The sequence below is a fragment of the Ovis canadensis genome, chromosome 17, assembly GCF_042477335.2.
Source record: "Ovis canadensis isolate MfBH-ARS-UI-01 breed Bighorn chromosome 17, ARS-UI_OviCan_v2, whole genome shotgun sequence".
In the NCBI taxonomy this organism is placed as follows: domain Eukaryota; kingdom Metazoa; phylum Chordata; class Mammalia; order Artiodactyla; family Bovidae; genus Ovis; species Ovis canadensis.
In genome coordinates this window covers 28,780,657-28,807,052 of record NC_091261.1, presented here as the reverse complement: position 1 = coordinate 28,807,052, position 26,396 = coordinate 28,780,657, and the positions used below count along the sequence as shown (strand labels likewise).

Below are 26,396 nucleotides of genomic sequence, written 5' to 3'. Positions count from 1 at the left end.
GGTTCCTTATTTTTCAAGAGAAATCTGGTTTTTATTTTTTAAAACTCCATTTCAAAAAAGCTAATCTTTCATTTATTAAAAAGAAAAGCACTACTTTCCTGTTGAAGTATATAAAAATTCTTATCATTCATCTATCTTTTCGGCTAATCTCTAGACACAATTTTGTAGATCACAAAAAAAAAGCTTTCTGAGTTCTCTTGACAATTACTTTAACTAGTAAGACCAACCTTTTATATTTTGATACCTGGTTAAAAACCAAAGTCCTGTTTCCAACAATCAGAAGAGAGTAGTAGGAAGCTATCAGATCCCTTTCAGTCAATGTTTGTTAGTAAACATTAATAAATAAGTCTATGTGCATTATATAACATGATGCTAATTATGCTTAAAACATACATTAAAAAAGATGAGCAGGGAGTTTAGAAAAGTGGTAGTTCCTGTCCCCTCACTGGTAAGATTATGGGTTATTTTCGCTGTTTATTCTTTGCAATACTTTCCAGTTTTTCCAGTGAGCATGTATTGCTTTTGTTAGATGAAAATATAAGCAAGAATGAATAAAACTTACTGTGATTTTTAAGATAAAGTTAATCTAAGTATGAAAACATTATGGCTTTGATATATTCTGGATGACAATATTTATGTTTTGGATAAGTACCTTTTTATACTTTAAATAACCCAACAGTATCCAATAGCTTTTTATAGCTTATATAAAAAAGAAAACACATTTAAGATTTTACATATATGATTCTTGATTATATTGCAATTCTAAGTCAAAACTCAATTTGCTTCAGTCTATATTTCCTAACAGTTATGTGTTAAACACTATATTATATATTATATTTAAATAAAATAAATAGAATAAAAGTATGGGCCCTGTATTCAAGGGGCTTGTATGCTTACTTTGAAACCAGAAGGAGTATACACACAAGAATAGTATAAGAAAGTAAATGATCAAGTGCCTACATGCAGATGGTCTAACAGATCAGGAGAGGGAGTGTGGGCAGTTGCATGTAGCTGGGCCTGAAAGTATGAATAATACTTGACATTCTTGATAAAAAACTATATTTGAGCAAAAGCTCAAAATCATAAATAGCACAGGCACGCAGAGGGCAGAAAGGAAATAGCTACAGTGTTTCTGTAGATCAGAAGGCCAGATTTAAAAGGCTCTACTTCTGGATAATTCTGTGGGTCAATGAATTTGGTAGAGGAGTGGACTTGGAAATCTGAGAAACAAAAGAGCTTCAGGAGAACGGTAAATGTAGATACCAGAGCACAGAAAGTTAAGGAAGGAATGAGAAAGAAAAAGTACAGGCTTATGGTATAAAACATCTGTCTTTTTAAAAAGTCAAAGTGAAAGCAAAGAGAAGTACTGCAACAGAGAAGTAGAGAAGCATTGAACAAATGTGTGTCTCAATGTATAGAAGGCCTTCTCCATATTGAAGGCACAAAGAGAGGTGCTAATGAAGTTAAGGAACACTTACGGAGTACTTACATCACAAGCACTGAGTTTTATAGGTTTATTTTATATAATCTTCCCAACCTTGAACTCCTATCTTAGGACAGTAAGATAGACTCTGAAAAGGTTAATTATTGTCAAGTAAGTGATAAAGCAGAAACCTGAAACCACGACTAACTAACCCAATCAATATTCTTCCTTTTCCTACTAAAGAGAGCTACTTAAAAGGCTTAAAAGAAAAAAATTAAGCTCAAGATTAGTCACCCAGGATTTTCTATCATATCTGACTACTCTCTAGCTCTTGTTCACATCTTCAAAATGTAAACATTCCTTAAGGTTAATTTCTTAATTCTGTGTCCTTTGTTCTTGATCACAGAGTGACAAACGCAGAATTTAAAATCTTGCCCTGAGGAAATCTTTCAAATTCCTCTCCCCTGGGAGCTTTCATTTATCTCTATGGCTTCAATGAGCATGATTCTCCAATTAGTCTCTCCTTGACCTTTCTGTACTAAGCTTCAGTTGTACTAGGTAAGTCTTTCATTTGCTCTATGGATCTATTCCCCACCCTCCACTCTGTTCTCTGTCCCAGGAGGCTGACTTCCCTGGGCTCCTTCTATGTGGCACTGCCCTCAAGTCAGCTATGTCCTCTGACCAAAGGTTCCAGATTCTCTCAGGTAACCCTCCTTCCAGGGCTCTCTTCTTCTGGGTTCCAGTAACCCTTCCCTCTGGCCCTTGGGCCAAAGGAAAGAAATAACTCTATTATTGCTAGCTCAGGAGTACCAAGCTATCACTTATGGTCACCCTACACTGGCTGACATATTTGTAAGTATCCATTTATTAAAACATCCTTTAAATTATCCTAATTTGAATATGCCTTCTCTTTTGTGATGGGACACTAACCATACATTTACATGTCTTTTTAAATACCTAAATATATCCCCTCAGATGCCCTACTTCAAATCAAAATCAACATGCTTACTGTCAAACTTATCTGCCTTCCCCAGACTCCTTTATGATACTTTCATCATTATTAAGGTTAAAAAAAACTGAGTAATATCTTAACTGTTTCTTCCCATAATCTATCATGCCAAGCCTGATTAGATCTCACATAGTAGTACTGCTTATATAAGCCCCTTCTGTTCCTACTGCTTCTGTGCATGGGCTCAGTACTCAGTCATGTCCAGCTCTCTGCAGTCCATGGGATTCTCTCAGCAAGAATATTGGAGTAGGGTGCCCTTTCTCCTCAAGGGGATCTTCCTGAACCAGGAATTGAACCCAAGTCTTTAAGTCTCCCACACTGGCAGGTGGATTCTCTAACATTAGTGCCACCTGAGAAGCCCCCTATTGCTTCTACCTTGTCTCAGTACTTCTCAAGCCATCACTGCCTCATACTACAACAGCTAGTCTTTCCGCTTCATCTTTACAATTCATCCTCTATCTACTACTAAGCATCTATGATTATCTACTCAAAACCCTCCAAACCTTGCTGTTTCTCATATGCTTAATTACTAACTTAAGTTCAAATTACAAACTAGTCACAATTCTTAATGGAACCTATTAATATCTTATTTACTCAGTATCTCCTAAACGTATCTTGAATTTCTACATTCCACCCATTTGTTAACTCTATTTCCACATTCTACATGCCATTCGCCTACCTGCTACCTCATCCAAATCCTATCATTTGTCTTCCTCCTTTACTTTCTCTAAAATATTCCCTAATCCTGTAATCGAACTTTCCTCTTCTGAACATTTCTTTGAATTTATAAATAGTGCTCAATTGATTTTATGTTGGTTTATATTTTTTATAATATATGTATCTTATCCTCACAAAATATAAATTACTACCTCTTTGTGGGAAACAAACATGTTGAACACAGTGCCCTGGCACGTAACAAACACAAAATATTTACTAATATGTTTTCATAAATTGAAGTGGAGGGTTATGAGTGTAAATATCGTTTAAGGTACAAAATGAAGAAGCAGATGCTAAACAGCTCAATCTTCTCAGGCAGGTCTTAAAAGTTTTCTAGGAAAACTTATTATTGATTATATTGGTATAAACTTATTACTTTTTACATGGTAATCTATAACAACCTTTTAAAATTTATATTATTAATATATGTATATATTTTTTAAAGAGTGAACATAAAAACTGAGTTTCCGCATCTTAGTAGGAAATCTAAGAGATGCCTCTCCACCCCCAACTCGACACATCAGTCTCTCCAGCAGCCTCCTAAAACTGCTGGAGTCTGCAGCCACTGACAAAGGTATTTTAGTCTGCCAGAGTCGAGACCACCCTTCATCCATACTTTGTTACTATTCCTCAAAAGTTCCTTATGATTACTAAACTTTAGTTATCATCAAAAAGCAACTTATAGGTTTAGATGAATATGTCTGCTTTTTTAAAGTTTCAAATATATTTGGTTTTCCTATATAACTTAAGAGATTACTATTACACACAAGCTCTGTGAGGGAAATGTAGATATTCAGTCTATAAAAAATGTGAAGCAAGACAGCCTACAGTTATCACTAACAAAATAAGAAATCATTTTATACACAAAATAATGAAGACAGCTAAATGTACATCATTATATGATTTTAGTACTCCTGCCTAGATGACACTATAAATACTGCTTCTCATACAGACATGTACGTATGGGTATACAGGAATAAAAGAAAAACTTCAATGAAAACATGCAGAGAACTGATATAACAGACCAATAAACACAATTATGAACACTTGTAGACTAATGTAATCTAAATGATGATGTAGGATCATTCCAAGAAGTGTTTCCCAGATGTGCAAAAGGTACTCTTTCTATACAGATCTCATCTCTACCAATTCACCAAACAGAAACTGCTACAGCCATCTTATAAATATTCCTTTCCTTTCCTTCCCAATTATTTTCTTCTCTAAAACATACATATATCTGAGATTTAAATGAAATATTTATTATCACCACAAGAAATGAACCTGATCCAAATCCACTAAAAGGAAACATGTATTACAATAAGTCATAACAACCTTTATTCATCTGTGTAGGTTCTAGATATCAGGAGAATTAAAATTTATTTAGATTTTAATTCATGTAAAAACACATTTTAGTCTTTAAGAAAAAACATAATTCAGCTCAGATTAACTGATTTTAAACTTATCTGTGTATACTCACAATCTTATTAAGTTACTATGAGCCAGGGCATTTTTAAATAAGTTAGTATATTGTAGTCTCCAAGTTCTGCATGCCTTATGATGAATAAATATGAGTGTTCTGATTATAGATGTATGAGCAAGTAGCTTTCATTATGAATTTGGCATTGCTTTAAAAAAGTTATATCTGAATGTTATATCTTATAGTGTTGTTCTGTAAAGAGAGCCAAGAATAGCTAAACTATCCTATTCTATATTTTTAGAAGTAATATGGATTTCAGAAGTAAAATGACTTTTAAAATCCATGAGCCAGAATGGAATTAAAAACAAAATGTAAGATGAACTTTTCAGTACTTTTAGTCTGTTTCAGAATAATATGTTATTTATTAAAGTTCCTTTTAGTGTTGAAGAAAAATAAATCTAAAAAATATTATCAAGTATGCAAAAACTACTTTTATAATGCCATTAAAGTAACTGTTCTTTTATCCAGACTTTGTATATCCTCTTTTTCAATATTATAAATAATCACTTTTATCTCTGTAATGCAAATTATATCATCACCCCTCAGAGAGTTCAAGAAGAAAACAAAATCTCTTAAATGGATTATATTCACTTCCTATTTGGAATTCTTTTTGCCATATTAATTTAAATCAGTGAACTGTTGACCATTAACTGTATAACCGGTAAGATCTGGTGAACGGGCTCTGGTGTTTTAATATGAATTTAGATTTCTACTGATATAAATTTGGCACTGTAATTTTCATTTTTCCAAGTTTACAATTTACTACCAAAATCATAGTTTTTCTTTTTTTTTATCAAAACATTTTCCAGAAATTTCAATCAGTTCTATTGTTTTTTATTCAGCTTAAGTGATCACATTTTTCTTGTTCCATTAGTTCTACTTAGTTATGCCCCTGTAATAAAATCAGAATATCTACTTCAAAATATCATCCTGCATAATACTTTTTTTAAGTGCTCTTCTTTTCCTAAAGAGGAAAGTTCATCTCTGCCACTAAACTTATAGCTTCAGACTGGAAAACTCTCCAAACTCTCAAAAAAAAAAAAAAAGTATCTTCCTGCCACTTGCACTGTAAATCAAGCATTACTCCAGACTATAGCCACGAAGTCTTTATGAAGTGTTAGCTATCTGTTTTAATAAAATGACTTGATTACCACTGCACACAGGGTTTGCCAGCACAGCTGTCATCACTGTACCTCCAAAGAGCGAGGTAAGTTTCAATCCCTCAGCTCAACAAAAAATAAAACTGTGGAGGAAGAACAGGTTTAAACTGGAGGAAGCTAATAGTCCTAAGGGAATACAACTGGGCCTCAACAAGCAGAAAGACATCAAATAAAAATTTTTAATCATGAGATTCTGCTACATTTAAAGAAATTTATCTAAAGTACTAGAGGTTTTTATTAGGATTGTAAACCAAATATAAGGATTTCTTTTCCTATTAACTAATAAAGAAAAAATTTTAATGTTTATTTTATAAAACTGTCACTATAATCTTTCTGGTAAAAAAAAATCCCTTTTTCTTTAGGGTCAATGGCAAAAATGAACAGGTTTCTCCAAGAATTATACATACCAATGCCCAACTAAACATACAGTTATCTCACCACAGACTTAATGAAATACCAAAATTTCTAAGAAGACAAAAAAGGAAAGAGGAATTTGATATACTACTAAAAAGACGCTTTGAGCTAGAGAAAAAGAAATGATACTGCTCTAATGCTACTGGCTAAAAAAAAAAAAAAAAACTCTAATCTGCTGTGGAATGAGGATACTTTATTTTTTTAATTAAGAAAAATCATATACTGGTCTACTGATGTCTACAAATAAATAACAACTAGTCAATATTGCCACTCCCAGGAAAAAAATTGGAGAAGGAAATGGCAACCCACTCCAGTACTCTTCCCTGGAGAATCCCATGGAGGGAGGAGCCTGGTAGGCTACAGTCCATGGGGTCGCAAAGAGTCGGACATGACTGAGCGACTTCACTCACTCACTCACTCAGGAAAAAAATGACAAAAATAGTTTTATTATCGATCTGTAATTTTTCTTTAGAGTCAATGATATGAGATTGTTATACCTCAAAGAATTATTATGTAGAACTTCATATATATATATAAACTATCTTAAGAAATGATTCACTTGTTTCCAAGCTATACTAAATAGCATTAAAAAGAGATTTTTCGGTATATTGTTCAACTGGCAATAGTTATGTTGACACTTACAAAATGAGAAAGTTAAAAATAATGAACATTTTATGAGATGTCTACCTGTTTCCACATTCTCCGTCTCAACTTCTTGTTCTTCTGCCACATCTTGCATCATATAAGTCTCATCATCATAAACCAGAACCTGGGCTGCATAGCCCTGCTCTAATCTGGCACTTGGAACTGGCTCCACAATCACTGCTGGATATTCAGAAACCTTTCCACTTTCCTACAAAAGCAAATTTAAAAAAACAATCAGCCTCTTTATTCACAAATTCTGAATTCATTTATAAATCCTTGAGTTCATATAGTCTTAAGGAGTTCAAATGAGTTTCATGTATTATAAATATGAATGTAAAAACCAAAGCAAGAGATGAAAAGGACTCATTTTAATAATCTTTTCAGGTCTCAAAAGGTGAGACATATGGTAAACATTTTAAATAGTCAGGGCTTTAGGATTAAGATGGCAAATTAAAAACATGCATATAATTTCACTCTCTCATGAAAGCCCACTAAAATGCAATAAAAGACTTTTAGACATAAACTCATAAGAAGAGATAAGAGCAACAAAACCTTGAAAGACTGATAGTGAATGGATGAATATTAATAAGTGGTTTAGCAGACCGAGGAAAGCCAAATCATAGCCTGGCAGCAAAAAATAAATGAGACACAACACACTTTACACTGGAGAATCCACAGAAGGCAATACCAATTACTTCTGGAAATAGAGGAGCAGCAGGTGGTGGAGAAAGAAGAGGGGGGTTAAAACAAGGAAGATTCCATTAAAGTTGTTTGAAAAGCACTTTTATTCCTAGACCTGCTCCCTCCTCCATGATGCTAGGCAACCGGCCCTTCCCCACCTCAGCAGAAGATTGGAGAGTTACTTTCTGGAGAGAGAAAAACAAGAGCATCTTTGAGGTACATAGGCACATTTACTAGTATCAATTCTGAACCCAAAGTAGAGTTCCCAATCAGCTTCTTAGTCCTCTGCTTTTAACCATGAGCAGACAGCCAAGTATTACTAGTCATCCAAGCAAAAGCCTCTAACATAAAACATACCATTTACTTACATATACATTTATAAATTTATATTCTTCACAGAAATAAGAGAAGATATATCCAAAAAGCAGGAACAAAATATAATTTAATAAAGAACATTAAAAAAATAAAGAGTTCTGAGAAATTAAAAACACAATAGCTAAAATGAGGCATGGAGGATAAAACTGAGGCAGTCTCCCAGGAACCAGAGGAAAAAGGAGAGAAACGGGAACACTACTCGAGGATCAGCCCAGGAGAACCAACTATCAATACCAAGCTCCTGAGTAACAGGAGCTTCAGAAAAAGAAAACAAGGGGGGAAAAAAGCTGGAAAGAAAGAAAAAAACTTCAGAAATTTTTGTAGCATGGAAGGATATGAGGTGACCATTTAAAAACATCTACCAAGTGTTAAGTATAAACAAAGAATGAGACCTACACTGAGGCACACCACTGTGAAATATCACAATTAAGGAACAAAAAGGATTCTATTAAGATTCTTTAAAAAAAATACAGGTCATATACAAAGAATCAGGACTCAGACTTCAGTCTTCTCCACAGTCATACTGGAAGATGGATGACAATGGAACCATTTCTTCAAAACTATAAAGGAGAATTATTTCCAATCTAGAATTCTTCACCCAAACCATCTTATGAAAAAGTAAAGATATTTTCTCAGACATAAAAGATCTCTCAAAATGTTTACCTTCCATGCATCTTTTCTCAAGAAGAAACTGGAGAGTGTATTCCACTAAAAAAGTAAAAGTTTAATAAAGATGATAACCTAGAATATAGAAGGTCTAATATGGGAGAGAGGGAATACCAATGTTTAGGAGGATTGGATTGTGAAGAGAGGTTCCAGGACACCAGCTGTGCACTGGATCTGAAGGGCAACTACTTCAGTTGTAGCAAAGTCTGAGAGAGCAGGATAAACTGTCATCACCAAGATGACCACTGACACTGGTCCTAAGGACAGGATGCCCATAAGCCTATTCCAGATTTTTATTTATATTTGGGTTGTCTTGCTTTATTTACTCACTCCACCTTCCCTTGCTACCTGGATCAGCTGAGAACCTCCCAGATGTATTCTGCTTTATTCAATCTACTCCTAAGTTTTGGAAGACCACAAAGAACTCAAAAACCAAAAATAAACCACAGCACAACAGCACTCTTTCTGTATGACCATATACCTATTGAAGAAGGCTGCAATACCAAGCCTATATACCCTAGCACTGCCATGTATCTGATCAAGATGGCCTTATGTTTCCAAAACTAACTCATTACACTGCTTAAGGATTACCTGAGTAGAATCTCTGGAAGCTCAGTGAATCCGATGTCAGACTAGTTAGCCTGTCTCCTGGAAGCTTTTATTAACTATGGTAATGCGGTCCCTTCCTAACTCTAAAGCTAAGTACACTATGCATTTTCTCAAAGTAAATAATATGTTGTCTAGGAGATATCCAGAGAGAATAAAACTATAAAGAAAAGTAAAAGACTGTTAACACATTAAGTCAGGATCATGGCACCTCAGGGAACAGGTATGGGGACAGGAGGTACAGCACACTAGTGTTCAAAAATACCAATAATTTCTATTTTCCTAACCTGAATGATAGATACTATGTCCTTTTTGTTCTTCTTAAATTGAAACATAATATCTTATATACTCTTCATTTTTTATAAAATATTGCACAAATTTTTAAAATAAATTACAAAACAAAGATATGGTGAATTTTTAAAAAGAAAGTACATATTGAATATTAACCTTGAATGTCTTACTGTGTATAAGGCAAGAAATGAGTCCAACTTTTTCACATTAGAAAAAAATTCTTTTTCACCAGTTGGATACAGTGACAGTTGAATCTTCATGCTGATCAGGCTTCTTGATCAGCTTTATAAACACAGACTGCCGACAGTTCCACCCAGTTAAATAACAATGATTCATGAGAAGCATGGGCTTCCCGATGGCTCAGATGGTAAAGAACTTGCCTGCAACGCAGGCAACCTGGGTTCAATCCCTGGGTCAGGAAGGTCCCCTGAAGAAGGGAATGGCTACCCATTCCTATATTCATGCCTAGAGAATCCCATGGGTGGAGGAGCCTGGTGGGCTGCACTACCTGGGGCTGCAAAGAGTTGGACACAGGGAGACCACATCCAAGCCAAGGAACACCTGAAGCTGCCAAAAGCTAACAAAGAGGCACGGAAGACATTCTCTCTCAAAGCCCTCAGAAAGAAATCAACTCCGCCAACCTTGTTTTCAAACTCCTAGCCTGTAGAACTGTGAGACAGTGTCTACTGTTCCCCAAAGTGAAATTTCCATGATTTTTTGCTTCCATTGTCTGTCCAAATCCTTTTTATCCACTCAGGACACAGTTCCACAGGATCTTCTACAATCCTCTAATCAATTCTTCCGTACCAAATACTTCTAGAAAAAGTTGTTTCCCTATTGTCACCACTGTACATTATCCTGTATTATAATTACCTGTTTACATATCCAACTCCTTGACAAAGACAGATGAGTAAGAGCAAGAGCCCATTTTTATATTAAGAGTCAATTACTGTATCCTCAACAATATACATCTCATATAAACTAAACTGTCACTTTAAGGACTTGTAGTTTGGTTCAAAGAATGATATAAATAAATAAATAAATCAGAGGAAATGATTAACAGAACAGTACCACTGTATGATTCTATTTATAAACATATTTCTTTTACATATGCATTAAAAAATCTGAAGAATATACCTCAAACTACTAACACTGTAAAAGAGGTGAGCAGATAAAAGGAATTTTCATTTTCTCCATGTATCTGAATTTGTTTTCTACAACAATCCTGTATAAGAAAAATCAAAATACTTTTTTTTCCCATTTAAACAGAAGAATGATAAAAAAAGAGAAAAAAATGAAAAAACAAAGGAAAAATAACAATTACAAAAAATATATATATATTAAAACTTATAGGGGTTTCGGTAATATAGAACTTACAGGATAATATATCTCAACTAATAAAATAAATTATTTAGTTTTAATCAACTTTACCAATGTATTTTTATGTAAATAAAATGCAACCATTTTAAGTGTACAGTTTTATGGATTTCTATAAATGTAGAAATCCCTGTAACGATCATCACCATCAAGAAACAGAATACTTCTATCGCCCTAGGAGGCTCCCTTGCACCCCTCATACCAGTCAAACTCTCACAATCACCACCATACCACCACCTACTCCCCCATCTACTTCTCCACCCACGTGGGCAATCACCGATCTTCTATCTCTATAAATTTTCTTTTCCTAAAATTTCATATATATGGAGTCAACAGTTTTGCTCTTTTGCATTTGAGTTAAGTTAGCATAATGTTAGGATTTATACTTGTCATTGCATGTTCAGTAGATCATTTCTTTTTATTGCTGAGACTCCCACTGTACTGACAGACCTCTCTACACAGGGCTGTAACCCTCCTACTGGGGCTTCCCAGGTGGGGCAGTGGTAAAAAATCTGCCTGCCAAGCAGGAGACACAGGCTCAGTCTCTGGGTCAGGAACAATCCCCTGGAGAAGTGCATGGCAGCCCACTCCAGTAATCTTGCCTGGAAAATCCCATGGACAGAGAAGCTTGGCAAGCTACAGTCCATGGAGTCACAAAGAGTTGGACACGACTTAGTGACTAAATAGCAGCAATACTCCTATTAATGTCTTGCTGTTCCCCTCCCTCCCTCTCCATTCCATATTTACCTACAAATCAAATTACCAGATCATACAGTAATTGTACATCTAGTTTTAAAAGGACTGTCAAATTATTTTGCAAAGTGGTCACACTGTTTTACATTCCCACTAGTAATGTATGAAAGATTCAGTTCCAGTTCCTCTCCAAACATGCTCTGCAATTGTCACCATTCTCTAAGTATGCAGTAGTATTTCCTTGTGTTTTCACTGTGTTTCCCTGATAGCTAACAATATTGGGCATTTTAAAAGTGTGCTTATTAGCCATTCATATATTTATCTGATCAAATCTTTTTCTAATTTTAATGGATTACCTCCAACTTATTATTATATATCATCTGAATATAAGTCCTTTTATATAGTCTGAATACAGGTTATGTATTGTAACTCCTTTCCAATCCTTGGTTTGCCTTTCCCTCCCTCCTCCTCACCACACAGCATGAAGGATCTTAGTTCCAACCAGGGATAGAACCTGAGCCCCCTGCAGTGAAAGCCCGTAGTCCTAAACAATGGACCAGCAAGGAATTCCTGCCCTTTCATTTTATTAATGGGATATTTTTAAGGAATAGAAGCTTTTCATTTAAATGAACTTTATCTTTTTTTTTCTTTTCAACTTCATGTGTTTTATAATCAATCTAAGGGATTACTGCCTGTTTTAAGGCTGAGAAAATTTCCTCATTTTTCTCCATTTACACTATTTAAATATTTAATTATAAATACATTTAGAGTTAGTCATTGTGTATGATGCAAGAAAGGACTGTAATTCATTTATTTGCATAGGGATATACTTGTTCCACCTCATCTGTTAAAATGACTATCCTTTCTCCACTGAATTACATTAGCACCATTACTGAAAATCAATCAGTCTTACACGGGATTAAGAGATGTTCCACTGATTCACAGGTCTCTCAGTATACCAACACCACACTATCTCAATTACTGAATCTTAACAGTAAGTCTTTAAATCAGGTAGGTAAGCCCTTCAACTCTGTTCTTAAACCATAAATCTTCTGATCCACACCTATGTTATAATTCTCCCTTTATTCAGGTGTTTCATTTCTCTCAAGGAGAGCAAGGAGAGATAAGAAAGCTTTCCTCTGTGATCAATGCAAAGAAATAGAGGAAAATAGAAGAACAGAAAAGACTAGAGATCTCTTAAGAAAATGAGAGATACCAAGGGAACATTTCATGCAAAGATGAGCACAATAAAGGACAGAAATGGTATCGACCTAACAGAAGCAGAAGAGATTAAGAAGAGATGGCAAAAATACAAAGAAGAACTATACAAAAAAACCTTCATGACCCAGATAACTACCAGGGTGTGATCACTCACTTAGACCCAGACATCCTATAATGAGAAATCAAGAGGGCCTCTTTTTTTTACGAACAAAGCTACTGGAGGTGATGGAATTCCAGCTGAGCTATTTCAAATCCTGAAAGATGATGCTGTGAAAGTGCTGCACTCAATATGCCAGCAAATTTGGAAAACTCAGCAGTGGCCACAGGACTGGAAAAGGTCAGTTTTCATTCCAATCCCTAAGAAAGGGAATGCCAAAGAATGCTCAAACTACCACACAATTGCACTCATCTCACACACTAGCAAAGTAATGCTCAAAATTCTTCAAGCCTGGCTTCAACAGTACATGAACCAAGAAATTCCAGATGTTCAAGCTGGATTTAGAAAAGGCAGAGGAACCAGAGATCAAATTGCCAACAGCCACTGGTTCATAGAAAAAGCAAATGAGTTCCAGAAAAATATCTACTTCTGCTTTACTGACTATGCCAAAGCCTTTGTGTGGATCACAACAAACTGGAAAATTCTGAAAGAGATGGGACTATCAGACCACTTTACCTGCCTCCTGAGAAATCTGTATGCAGGTCAAGAAGCAGCAGTTAGAACCAGGCATGGAACAACAGACTGGCTCCAAAATGGGAAAGGAGTACCTCAAGGCTGTATATTGTCACCCTGCTTATTTAACTTATGTGCAGAGTACATCACGCGAAATGCTGGGCTGGAAGAAGCACAGGCTGGAATCAAGATTGCCAGAAGAAATATCAATAACCTCAGATATGCAGAAGACAACACCCTCATGGCAGTAAGCCTCTTGATGAAAGTGAAAGAGGAGAGTGAAAAAGCCGGCTAAAAACAAAACATTCAAAAAACTAAAATCATGGCATCCGGTCCCATCACTTCATGACAAATAGATGGGGAAACAATGGAAACAGTGACAGACTTTTATTGGGGGGCTCCAAAATCACTGCAGATGGTGATTGCAGCCATGAAATTCAACGACACTTGCTCCTTGGAAGAAAAGCTATGACCAACCGAGACACCATATTAAAAAGCAGAGGCATTACTTTGCCAACAAAGCTCCGTCTAGTCAAAGATATGGTTTTCCAGTAGTCATGTATGGATGTGAGAGTTGGACTATACAGAAAGCTGAGCACCAAAGAATTGATGCTTTTGACCTGTGGTGTTGGAGAAGACTCGAGAGTCCCTTGGACTGCAAGGAGATCCAACCAGGCAATCCTGAAAGAAATCAGTCCTGAATATTCATTGGAAGGACTGACGCTGAAGCTGAAACTCCAATCCTCTGGCCACCTGATGCGAAGAACTGACTCATTGATGCTAGGCAAGACTGAAGGCAGGAGGAGAAGGGGATGACAGAGGATGAGATGGTTGGATGGCATCACCAACTCAATGGACATGAGTTTGAGCAAGCTCTGGCAGTTGGTGATGGACAGGGAAGTCTGGCATGCTACAGTCCATGGGGTCAAAAAGAGTTGAACACGACTGAGCGACTAAACTGAATTAAATTTGTCTCAACAGTAATTTGTAGTTTTCTATGTACAGATTTCATTAAACTTCACCCTTTGGTCTTATGGTGCTGTTAAATAGTATTACTTTTTAAACTTACTTTCTGAATTGCACTTTCCAATAATATATAAATACAACTGATTTTTACATGGACACCTATTCTACATTTACTTATCAGTTTAACGGTTACACAAATTTCTCAGGAGTTTCTATGTATATGATTGCATCATTTAGCAATAGGGACAGTTTTATTTCTTCTTCTCCAATCTGCAAGTCTTTCATTTTTCTTGTCCTGTACCAACTTTGCCAGTGCAGTATTGAATAGCAATGGTTAGAGCAGACACCCTTGCCTTGTTCTCAACCTTGAAAGGAAAACATTTTCTTTCTCCATTAAGTATGTTTACTGTGGGTTTTTCACATATGTACTTACCAGACTGAGAAGCTGCCCTTTATTGCTGGTTTACAGAATTTGCATAACAGGTATTGGCTTTTAGCAAATGGGCTTTAAGTGGCTACTGATACGATCACATGATTTTTCCATTTTCCTTTGTTAACACGGAAAATTACACTAATTGATTAAACCTACCTCCCTGGGATAAATCCCATTTGAGACATATGATCCCTTTTATATGCCCCGGGATTTGATTGCAAGTCTTTTATCAAGAATGTTTGATTCTATGTTCATAAAGAATATGGATGTGTAGTTTCCTTTTCCTATAAAAATCTCTGTCTGGTCTTGATATCAGGGTAATACTGACCTCATAAAATTCTCTTGTCCTCTATTTTCTAAAAGAGTTGTGTAAAATGGGTATTACTTCTTCCATAAATATTTAGCAGATCAAGAAAGCCATTTAGCTCTGTAGTTTTCTTTGCAGGAAAGACCTTGACTACAAATCCAAAGGTTACTTAAATATCTTACTTAAAAGATACCTTTTTAAAAGACGTTGATACCTTTTAAAAAGATTTCTTATTTAAAAGATAGAGGGTTATGCAGGCCTGCTTTTCCTTTTGGAATGACTTTCAAGGAATTGACCCATTTCATCTAAGTTATCAAACTTATTGGCCTAAAGTTCTTCTTAATGTTTACTGTCTATCATAATATATCTTTCATTCTTGATATTAGTGTATTTTGCCTTTTTCTTGTGCAGTCTTAGAGATTGTCCACTTTCAGCTTCATTGATTTACGTTTTTATTTTTATTACTTTGTTCCTTCTACTTTGGGTTTGATTTGATCTTCATATTCTAGCTTGTTGAGGCAAAACCTTAAGACTGATTTTCCTTTTCCAGTGTAAATATATGAAGCTATAAACTTTCCTCTAAGCACCGCTTTGGCTTCATCCCTCAAACTTAATATACTGTGCCTTCATCTTCATTCAGTTTGAACATCTACTTTCTCTTGTGATTTATTCTTTAATCCATGGGTTACACTAATATAGAAGTATACTATTTAATATGCAAGTATCAAAAAAATTTGCAATCACATTTTTTTGTTAATTTCTAATATAATCCTGCTTTGGTCACAACTTCTCTATATAATTTCGATCCTTTGAAAGTTTTTAAAATTACTGAGATGTGCAACCCAGCATATAATCTACTTTCACTTAGTGTCCATGTGCACTTGAATATGTATTCTGACACTGTCAGGCACAGTGCTTCACAGAAGTCCATTAGGTGAAGTTAGTGCATACTGTTATTCAAGTGTTTGATATCCTCATTGATTTTCTAATCGAGCTATCAATTACTGAGTGAGGAATGCTGCAAACTCTGACTATTACTGTGGATTTTTATACTCTTTCAGTTCTATCAGTTTATGTTTTATGTATTTTGAAGCTCTCATGTTGAATGCAAAAACATTTAGGATTGTTAAGTCTTCTTGAGAAGATGGTCCTTTTATCATTTATGAAATGTCTATCTTTATCCCTGGTCTTTTCCTGAAACCGCTTCATCTTGTTTTATGATTAATATTTGCATGGTATCATCTGTATCTATACTTTCACTTTTAAACTGTGTGGTTATACTTAAAAATGAGTTCTTTGGATGAAACTAACAGATTTCGCTTTTTAAAAAATCTAATCTGCATTTTAAACAACATCTTCATTTAAATTGGGCTATTTAGAATACTTATATTTAATATTATCAATAAAACAAGGTTTAAATCTACCAACTGCTCTGTTATTTACTTCATTTATTCCTTGTTCCTTTCATTCTCAGTCTTGTTTTTAATTAAGAATTTTTTTAGTATCCATTTTAATTCTATTTAATTTATACATAGTAATGGCTTACTATCTATATTTTTTTATTTTTTAGTGGTGCACTAGATCTTACAATGGGCTTCCCTGGTAGCTCAGCTGGTAAAGAAGTGAAGTGAAGTGAAAGTCACTCAGTCCTGTCCAGCTCTTTGCAACCCCACAGACTATGGCCTGTCAGGCTCCTCTGTCCATGGAATTTTCCAGGAAAGAATACTGGAGTGGGTTGCCATTTCCTCCTCCAGGAGATCTTCCCCATTCAGGGATCGAACCCAGGTCTCCCGCATTGCAGTCAGACTCTTTATCACTGAATGATCAGCTGGTAAAGAATCCATCTGCAATGCAGCAGACTCTGGTTCAGTTCCTGGGTTGGGAAGTTCCCCTGGAGAAGGGATAGGCTACTCACTCCAGCATTCTTGGGCTTCCCTGGTAGCTCAGATGGTAAAGAATCCATCTGCAATGTCGGAGATCTGGGTTTGATCCCTGGGTTGGGGAGATGCCCTGAAGGAGGGCATGGCAACCACTCCAGTGTTCTTGCCTGGAGAACCCCATGGACTGAGGAGCCTGGTGGGCTACAGTCTATGGGGTCACAAAGAGTCGGATATGACTGAGCAACTAAGCACAACACAGCACAGAACTTACAACAGGCTTCCTAACACATTACAGTTTATATCCAACAATGCTTAATATAAAAGTTTACAAAAAAAAGAGAAAAGTTTACAGCACTGTAGTATTTTTCTAATACTGCCTCCCATCCTGTGTTCTACTGTTGACATACATTCACTTCTTTTGCTTCTTCACATTGCAAACCCCATAATTCAGCTATTATATACATACATATATATATATACAATTCAGTTATTTTTTTCTTAAACAATTATCTTTTTTAAAAATTTAAAACAAATTTTGGAAAATATTTACCCACACATTAACTATTTCTCTAGCACTTTTCAATGCTTTATGCATAAGTTTATGTATATATGCTTTAATTTGGTATCATTTTCCTTCTGCCTAAAGATCTTCATTTAACATTTCTTATCATACACATTTGTTGGTGATAAATGCTCTCAGCTTTTGTTGGATGGAGAAAAACTTCACTTTGAAGGACATTTTCACTGGATATGTAACTGTAGGTTGACAAGTTTTAGTTTTGTGAAATTTAAGGAAGTCATTATCTTCTGACTTGCATGATTCTAATAAAGATGTCTGCAGTCGTATCTTCATTCTTCTGTAGGTAATGAATTTTTTTCCTCTGGAAGCCTCCTCCCCCCATGCTTCTCACTACCTCTTTAATTGGGTCTTTACTCAAAATTAACTGTCCAAAATGATTTGACCTTTGCAGAATACACGAATTTGAGTTTATCCAGCGGACTTTTCTTCTGCGTTGGGCTTCCTTTTTGTGGGTTTCCTTTCAGTTGCTGTTTTGTTGTTGTTGTTGTTATCACTGCAGCCTTTTTTCCCCTCAAAGCTTCTTCTGCTTCTTAATGCCAAGAGCCTTCTTTCCTTCCCTACCACAGACTTCTTGCCTAGAATCCCCTTTTCATCTGATCTGGCTTCTAATGCTGCTGCTGTCCACCTGAATTTTGTGGTCATTGGTCGGGAGAAGAATGGTGTTTTGGCACATGGTCTTTGAATGAGTTTAGAGGCTTCAATGTGATTCTCAAGTTTTCCAGTGGATTCTTCTTCAAGCCTTTGCAGTGAATCTTCCTATGTGGTGCTTGGAGAACTCTCTGGATCTCTGGGGTTTTTAAAGGTCTATATTAAGCAACTTGTGAATGGGGAGTTTGCAGTTACTCTTTACACCAAGTGCCGAACAGCTCATCTAACTTGTGGAAAGCACTTTCAGTCCAAATGCAGAAACATCCTGCATGCCTACCAGGAGCAAGTTTCAGATATTGACTTCGCTTACACTAAACCGAGTAATTCCAGGGATGTCTCTGAAGCCCTTGATGCCTTCACTGTCCTCGTTAAAGAAGATGCAGGGTTCCCTGTGCTGGACACAGTGACGGCTTCTCATTTTGCCTTTGCCAGTTCTCATTCATTGAGAAGCACAGATCTTTTTAATATCATTCCACGCCTTAAGTTTCTTCAGAAGCAAAACAATCTCTTTGATCTTCTTGCAGCCTTCAACTTTATCTTCAGCCACCAAAGCAAGTTCAGGATCTTCCTCAATAAGATGACACAACCAGCGCTGGTAACGCTGAGGCAGCCAGTGCAGAGCAGATAGAGTATCACTTCTGCGTTGTGTTCAGTCTAAAGTGCCAACATCACCAGGCCTTGATTAGCGCAAACATGTGGCCTCCACAACATGTATTTCCAAAAGCACCCTGGCCAGAACAGTGAGTCCCACCACCTCATACTCTGGGAAATGGAGTCACAGCTCTGCCAGTTGCCCAAGACTCAGAACTGGTTTGATGACCTGCTAATTCACTGACAGCATAGAGCTGTCCATTGTTTTTATGCAAGTTGGTGTGAGTACAGTACACAATATCTGGTCAGCTGGGAGCCTTGAACACAGCAGGAAGAGAGGCATTTTTCCAGATGACTCCCCCTTTTTGGAGTACTGGTATGTGAATGAGCACAGGCCCTGGCGGGAGAGAAGGCCACACTCCTCTCAACCCTGTGGCTCCCACAGAAGTTCTCTAGAAGCTTTTAAGATTTTCTTTTTGAAGTTTGCTTTCAGCAGCTTTATTATGATGTTCCTCAGTCTGTTTACTCTCTGCTTTATCCTATTTAGAGTTTAAGATTCTCAGATCTGTGCTGTGCTTAGTTGCTCAGTCATGTCCGTCTCTGTGAATCCATGGACTGTAGCCCACCATGCTCCTCTGTCCACAGGGATTCTCCAGGCAAGAATACTGGAGTAGGTTGCCATGTCCTCCTCCAGGGGATCTTCCCGACCCAGGAATCAAACCCAGGTCTCCTGCGTTGCAGGCAAATACTTTACTGTATGAGCCACCATGGAAGCCCATGAATACTGGAGTGGATAGCCTATCCCTTCCTCCACAGGATCTTCCTGACCCAGGAATCAATCCAGGGTCTCCTGCATTGCAGGCAGATTCTTTGCCAGCTGAGCTACCAGGAAAGCCCCTTCTCAGATCTACGGGTTTCTATTTTCATCAAACTTGGGAAATTTTATAGCCATTATTTCTTTACATGCTTTTTATGTTCTCTTCTCTCATTCTGGAATTCCAATTACATTATGTTAGACAACATGATATTGTCCCACAGGTAACCAAGTTTTTGTTCACCTTTTTTTCTTTTTTCAGTCTTTCTGCACTTAATGATATAGCTTCTATCCTTCAAATTCACTGGTCTTTTCTGATGCAGTACCTAATTTATTTGTAATCCTATACAGTGAATTTTTCTTTTCATTTAGGATATATTTCATTTCTAGAAGTTTCACTTGGTTCTTTTATGTCATTTACACCTCTTCTCTGAGATTCATGTTCTCTTTATCTTTCTTGAGCATATCTGTAATAGCTGTTTTGGAATTTTATCTGTTAATTACGTATCTATCATTTCTATTTATTTTCATTGACAAATTGTTCTCCAAGTTTTAAGTTATATTATTCCTGCATCCTTGCATTTTACATGATTGTATATTTCATATGTAAAATTTACATCATTGGGTACAATTTATATATTGCTGTCTTATTTTAATAATGTTTACTATGACAGTTATGTTACTTGTGGATCAATTTTCAAGGCTTATTTTGAAATCTTTCTAGAGCAAGTTTGGACTCCCCTTTATTCCAGAGCTAGTTCAGCTCCACTTATGTAGGCATGACCCTTCTGGAATCTCTAATGAGTGCCCTGGGCAGTTAACAAAAACCCTCTTTTCCAGCTGGTTGGAACTCTAGCATCTTCCAGCCCTGAGTGAACTATGTAGATTTTTTTCAGTAGGTTCCTGAGTTTACACCTTTCTGATCATCCTTTGCCTGGCTTCATGGAGTTTCTTACTACACCTGGGAACTCATTCAGCTAGGGGAACCAAAGGCTGAGTTCTGAGTTCCTCCTCTAGGCAGCTTCTTCCTTTCAGATACTCTGCCCCTCAAATTAGTGGCATTCAGTTCAGTTCAGTTGCTCAGTCATGTCTGACTCTTTGCCACCCCATGGACTGCAGCACGCCAGACTTCCCTGTCCATCACCAACTTCCAGAGCTTTGTTCAGACTTATGTCCATCGAGTTGGTGATGCCATCCAACCATCTCATCCTCCTGCCTTCAATCTTTCCCAGCATCAGGGTCTCTTTCAATGAGTCAGTTCTTCACATCAAGTGGCCAAAGGATTGGAGTTTCAGCTTCAGCATCAGTCCTTCCAATAAATATTCAGGACTGATTTCCTTCAGGATTAACTGGTTGGATCTCCTTGCAGTCCAAGGGACTCTCAAATCTTCTCCAACACCCAGTCCAAACCATCAATTCTTTGGCGCTCAGCTTTCTTTATAGTCCAACTCTCACATCCACAGATGACTACTGGAAAAACCATATCTTTGACTAGATGGAGCTTTGTTGGCAAAGTAATGCCTCTGCTTTTTAATAGGGTGTCTAGGTTGGTCATAGCTTTTCTTCCAAGGAGCAAGTGTTTTTTAATTTCATGGCTGCAATCACCATCTGCAGTGATTCTGGAGCCCCAAAAAATAAAGTCTGTCACTATTTCCACTGTTTCCCCATCTATTAGCTGCATTATTTCTACTGTTTCCTCATCTGTTCCATTGTTTCCCCATCTATTCCATTGTTTTCCCATTTTTAGTTGCATTAGCCTCTCCAAATTCCAAATTTTGGTTTCCTCAATACAGTGAGACTGTCTACGTTCTGTTTGGATTTCTCCTTCCCATGTTTTTCCATAAAGTAGGTCCAAGCAGTAAGCCAGTGCAATTATTTCTCAGGAAGAACAGTTTTGCACCCTCTGTGGTCCAACTGTCTTAATCCATTCATGCTACTATAACAAATACCAGACTAGGTGGCTGAAAAAAGCAGAAATTTATTGCTCACAGTTCTGGAGGCTGGAAATCCAAGATCAGAGTACTAGAATGACTGAGTGGGGGCCTTCCTCCAAGTCACAGACTTCTTTTGTCCTTACATGGCAGAAAGGGCAAGGGGTCTCTCTAGAGCCTTTTTTTCCCCTAGAGCCTTTTATAAAAGTATTGACCCCATTTGTAAAGGTTCCTTCCTCATTACCTAATCACCTTCCTAAAGCCCTACTTCCTAATACCTTCCTAATGATAATCATCTTTGGAAGTTTGGATTCAACATATGAATTTTGAGGGTTTCACGAACATTCAAGACCATAGCACAAATAAAAACTGTGGGCTCATATGTTTTATTCATTTTCCTAGTTGTGTATGGTTGGAGTACAAATCTAGTTTCAGTTGTTCCATCACAACCTGAAGTGGAAGAAGTCCCAATCTTCTTTGTCTGGAAGCAGATGCTCTCTAAAACTTGCATTCATTTTGTTTTTTAAATATACCTAAATCCTTTTTTATTTTTTCTGCATTAATTCCCCATTTCTATGAGACCTACATGATATATATTTCCTTCTCAAAAACTGCTCTGGCTACTCCTCTGTTTATTCTTCCATACAATCTTTAGGCCCATATGATCAATTTCCCCCAACTGGCCCTAACATCTGATAGACATGGAATTAAATATATAGATTAATTGGAGGACTGACATCCTCCACAATACTGACCATTCCCGTTTCTCTTACCCAAATACAAAATATATCTTTGTTTATTAAAGTCTACTTAAGTATCATTAATTAGTTTCCTTCAAACAAGTCCTATATATCTTTACTTTTATTCTTCAACATTTTATTTGTTTTTGTTAATTTTCTGAAATACAGTTTATTTCCATGATTTTTTTCTAACTAATTACAGTCCTTAAAAGAAAGCAAGATATTTTTATGTTAATTTTGTACTCACCAAACTATTAGGTACTCTTATTAGTTCTAATGGATTTTCCCCTTGGTTTTCCCAGGTGGTGAGTCATATTATCTACAAACAGCAATTTGGTCTTTTTAACATTTATATATTTTTTTCATTATTTTGTCTGATTATAGGAAAATATTAAATAATAGTAGTGCCCATACTGACTTTCTCTCCAATTTCAGAGAAAATACTCCAGTATTTCACCATTAAATAGGATTCTACTTCTTGATTTATATATTTTTTAAAAGAATATTAAGGAAATATACACTTTATAGTTTTTATCAGGAAGGATATTGAACTTCAAAAAATCCTATTTCATCAAGTATTTTATCCTAACTATTATATCATATGTCATATTAGTAGGGATATATATTACTTGTTTTCTTAAAATTGGATATCCTTATGTATCTAAATCCTATTTGGTAACTGGATTTTTAAATATATGACTATTTTATAAATGTATTACTATTTTATTTATGGTTTTTGTATCCACACTCATTAATAAGATTACAGTCTACTTTTTTTGCTCTTTGTCACAAACAATTATCCTAATTTTATAAAATATTCATATAAAACATAATCAAGAATAAAATTATAAGAAATAAAGCCTAAATATCACTAATAACTCTCCAAATGCCCACCACTTTTTTAATAATTAAAAAAATTTTATAATTGATTTAAAATGTGTTGCCCATCATATTTTAAACATTTATTTCTTCTTCAGATTCTGAAGCTAAGGTAATAAGGTCATTTTTTCCCCACCCCAGCCTACATTTTAAAGTATTAGTATAGATATATATTAAAAATACATTCCTGAATAGTAGCTTATAAGACAAAATTCTATCTTTCAAATACCACTATCCCCAAAACTCACTTTAAAAACTTGGGAGATATTACAGAAACTAGTGGCTTTTATTTCTTCCAGGAATTTTCTTCCCCAGGTGTTTCTACAGCTCAATCCCTTATGCTATTTAGGTCTACACTAAAATGCCACCTGCTCAGAGAAGCCTTCCTTGTCCATTCTAATCAAAATACCCTACCAATTCTCTATCTATCTCTAGCCCTGATTTATTCTTCACAGCCATTCTGAAATACTTTATCCCCAGCGCCTAAAAAAGTAACTGACATTCAGTAAGAGGTCAATTAATGTTTGTTGAGAGAATAAATGAAATGAAAGTAAGTAGGTATCCACATGACATAATGTGAACAAAAAGTTTCCGAGAATAGTTTCCTCCTTTCTGGTGCCACTCTTCCTAAAACGCCTATGACCACCTTTTAAGACTACTGCATAAATCATTAGTCAATAATATCTTGACAAAATTATTTTCATTTGTCAGATTCTTTCTTTGGTAACAAACAGTTTGTCAAGCCATGAACACATGGGGTTCTATGTAAATGAAGGGACGTATAGAGAGTCTTCCAGAAACAAAGTGTTCTATTCATTTTCCCATAATGGTGGTACCCAGTCACCACAAGGTAAATATATTCTGCCAATTGTTCTTAGCAGCTTCCCCCATAGAATTAATATCAACAGAGTAAAACCATGGGGCAAAAGGAAAGTACTTGAAGAAGCAAGTCCTGGACAGTATTGGAGGGGATAGAAATCCCAAGTCTCTCATTTCTTGGGTGAGTCATACTTGGAAGTGATCATACAGAAAGTGAAACTTCAAGAAGGAAGCAGAAATTGATTATGAGAATAAAACATGTTCTTTACCTTTGCTTCTCTCAGTAGATTTTGAAACAGTTTTAGATTCAAATACTACAGGGATATTTCAGTTACCAAGTCCACTGAAAACAAACCCACTGAATTTGCCCATAGCTATCTCAGAGGACTGAACAGACCTCTGAACAAACACAAAGCAAGCTAGAAAAAGAATCCAGACCCAGAACACACAGCCTGACATCCTAATTTGTATCTCAGTAACAGTACCAATAACAGCAGTATCTTCCATAGAATATAGAAAAAACAGATTTTTTCCTCCATTTTCCCATCTTATCTCTGTCCAAATATTTGACCATTGTTGTGACAGTATTATTATACTTTAATTTAGATAATTCCCAATAGTCAGTCTTTACTGAATGGTGGGAATAAAAGCCAGGCCCTGAAAGTCCATGTATTTCAGGTACTGTTGCTTTCTACTCCTATCTCTTATTCTTTAATGTTATCAATAACAACGACAACAAAAAACAACCAAATACACTAACATTGCAAAATTCTTCAAGTATAAAATTTCAAAACCGAGTTTCTCTTCTGATTTACAAATTATCTAAATTAAATTCTTAAATATAAATAATACATACTTAAAATACAATGGATTCCCACATGAATTAGAATAATCAAAAGACAAAGGTAACAACAAAAAGAGATACAAAATTCTAAAGTAAGATGAATATAACTTAGGTATTTAGACACCATATTTACCTATATACTCTAAAATCCAAAACAATGGATTTTATCAGAGATTTAAATCTATTTCTCAACTAATACTATTGTCTTCTTTCTTTTTTCCCTCCTAGTTCATTCCAATATATTGAAGCTCCAACAACTCAGGCAACTCAGGCCCAGCACTACCTCCCTCAAGCTTCTAGTACCCAATCATATGAGGACACATGACAGAGATATACAGTCTCATGCACTATACATTTCTACTCTCAAATACCTGTTTCCCATTAAGTTCATTAGTTCATGCATTGATTTTATGAACAAAAAAGAAATTTAAGACATTGGATGGCTAACCTCTTGATTTTCTACTCCACTGCTGGGAAGCTCCAAAATAGAACCTCCACTGTCAACCACTGCTGATGTCATTGTTTACTCCCTGAGGAAGCTTCAAACGCTACCAATCAATGTAATTAAAGGTTCATGGATGATTGTCAGTGTTATAGGTTTGCATTATCATGTTTTAAAAGTCAATAGAGATGGAGTAGAGTTGATATCCAGAAATCCAGTCTTCTTAAGATGATTAACCAGAGAGCCTAAAAAGAAGAATTTGAAAAATTATTTTTAAAAAATACAAGGATACAAAGCAGCACAAACTATTTTGCAATAAAATTTTTTAACATTTGTATAAACTGAGAAAAAAAGAGCTAGGCTTATACAGCTCTGTGTCAAAAGAGGGCAGTTATGAGCATTCCTCTTAGAGCAGTCAAGTTCACAATCTGCAGTTCTTACCAAGCTATTGCACACTGGTGATCTTATGATGTTTATATTCTAAGAAATAAAATGTTACAACTTTCTCTCCTTATGAAGATATACTATTATTCCTGAAATATTTTGGTAAAAATTTCTGAAATTTAAAAAAATTTTATGCACTAAAAACATAAAATGTGCTGGACCAAGACAACTTCTAAAATTATTCACCTATTTAACAAACTAAAAGATGCATTGGTTTGTAAATATTTCAGTCTTCCTTGGCTCATTTGGTTTGTTTATGCATATGAATTTATGTTTATGTTGTTTGTTTACATATGTATATAAATAACTAATTAGAATTAGCTTTTGCTTACAGTAGCAGGCTCATTCTGTGTTCACATTTTGTATACTCTACAAGGTCTGTAATTTGAATTACTTATACTTTCAAATACAATAGTTTGAAAATAAAGTAGTGAAATGACTTGGAATGCCTTTAATATTACCTTCTCATTCTTTCTTCAATAACTTTTTTGTTATTGATTCAAAACGCAATATAGCAAATGGTTTCAAGTAAATATAACTCAAGTTTTTTCCCCTAGTGGAGATGAACAGCAATATGTACATCATCTTGATTTATGTATTAGATTATTTCTTAAAAAGTTACATTTTATTTGATTTTTGTGTACATTAAATAT

At 35.7% G+C, this 26,396-nt stretch overlaps 1 protein-coding gene and 1 pseudogene across 17 annotated transcripts in view; both read right to left on the bottom strand.

The window, feature by feature from the left end:
* The window catches only part of ELF2 (E74 like ETS transcription factor 2), a 97,453-nt gene that overhangs the window by 45,324 nt on the left and 25,733 nt on the right, over nt 1-26,396 (bottom strand). For 10 of the 17 annotated variants that reach the window (XM_069557075.1, XM_069557081.1, XM_069557079.1 and 7 more), the window contains exons 2-3: nt 25,306-25,544; nt 6,888-7,053 (exon numbers count right to left, since the gene is read on the bottom strand). Coding sequence is in view for 8 of the 17 variants with exons in the window: in XM_069557062.1 (XP_069413163.1) it covers nt 6,888-7,053; nt 25,306-25,377 (238 nt within the window). In the remaining 9 variants the exon portion in view is untranslated. The remainder of the gene's footprint in view (nt 1-6,887; nt 7,054-25,305; nt 25,545-26,396) is intronic. The other 7 variants (XM_069557080.1, XM_069557067.1, XM_069557072.1 and 4 more) reach the window with 1 other exon arrangement.
* LOC138422807 (large ribosomal subunit protein uL4 pseudogene) lies at nt 17,867-24,385 on the bottom strand (annotated as a pseudogene).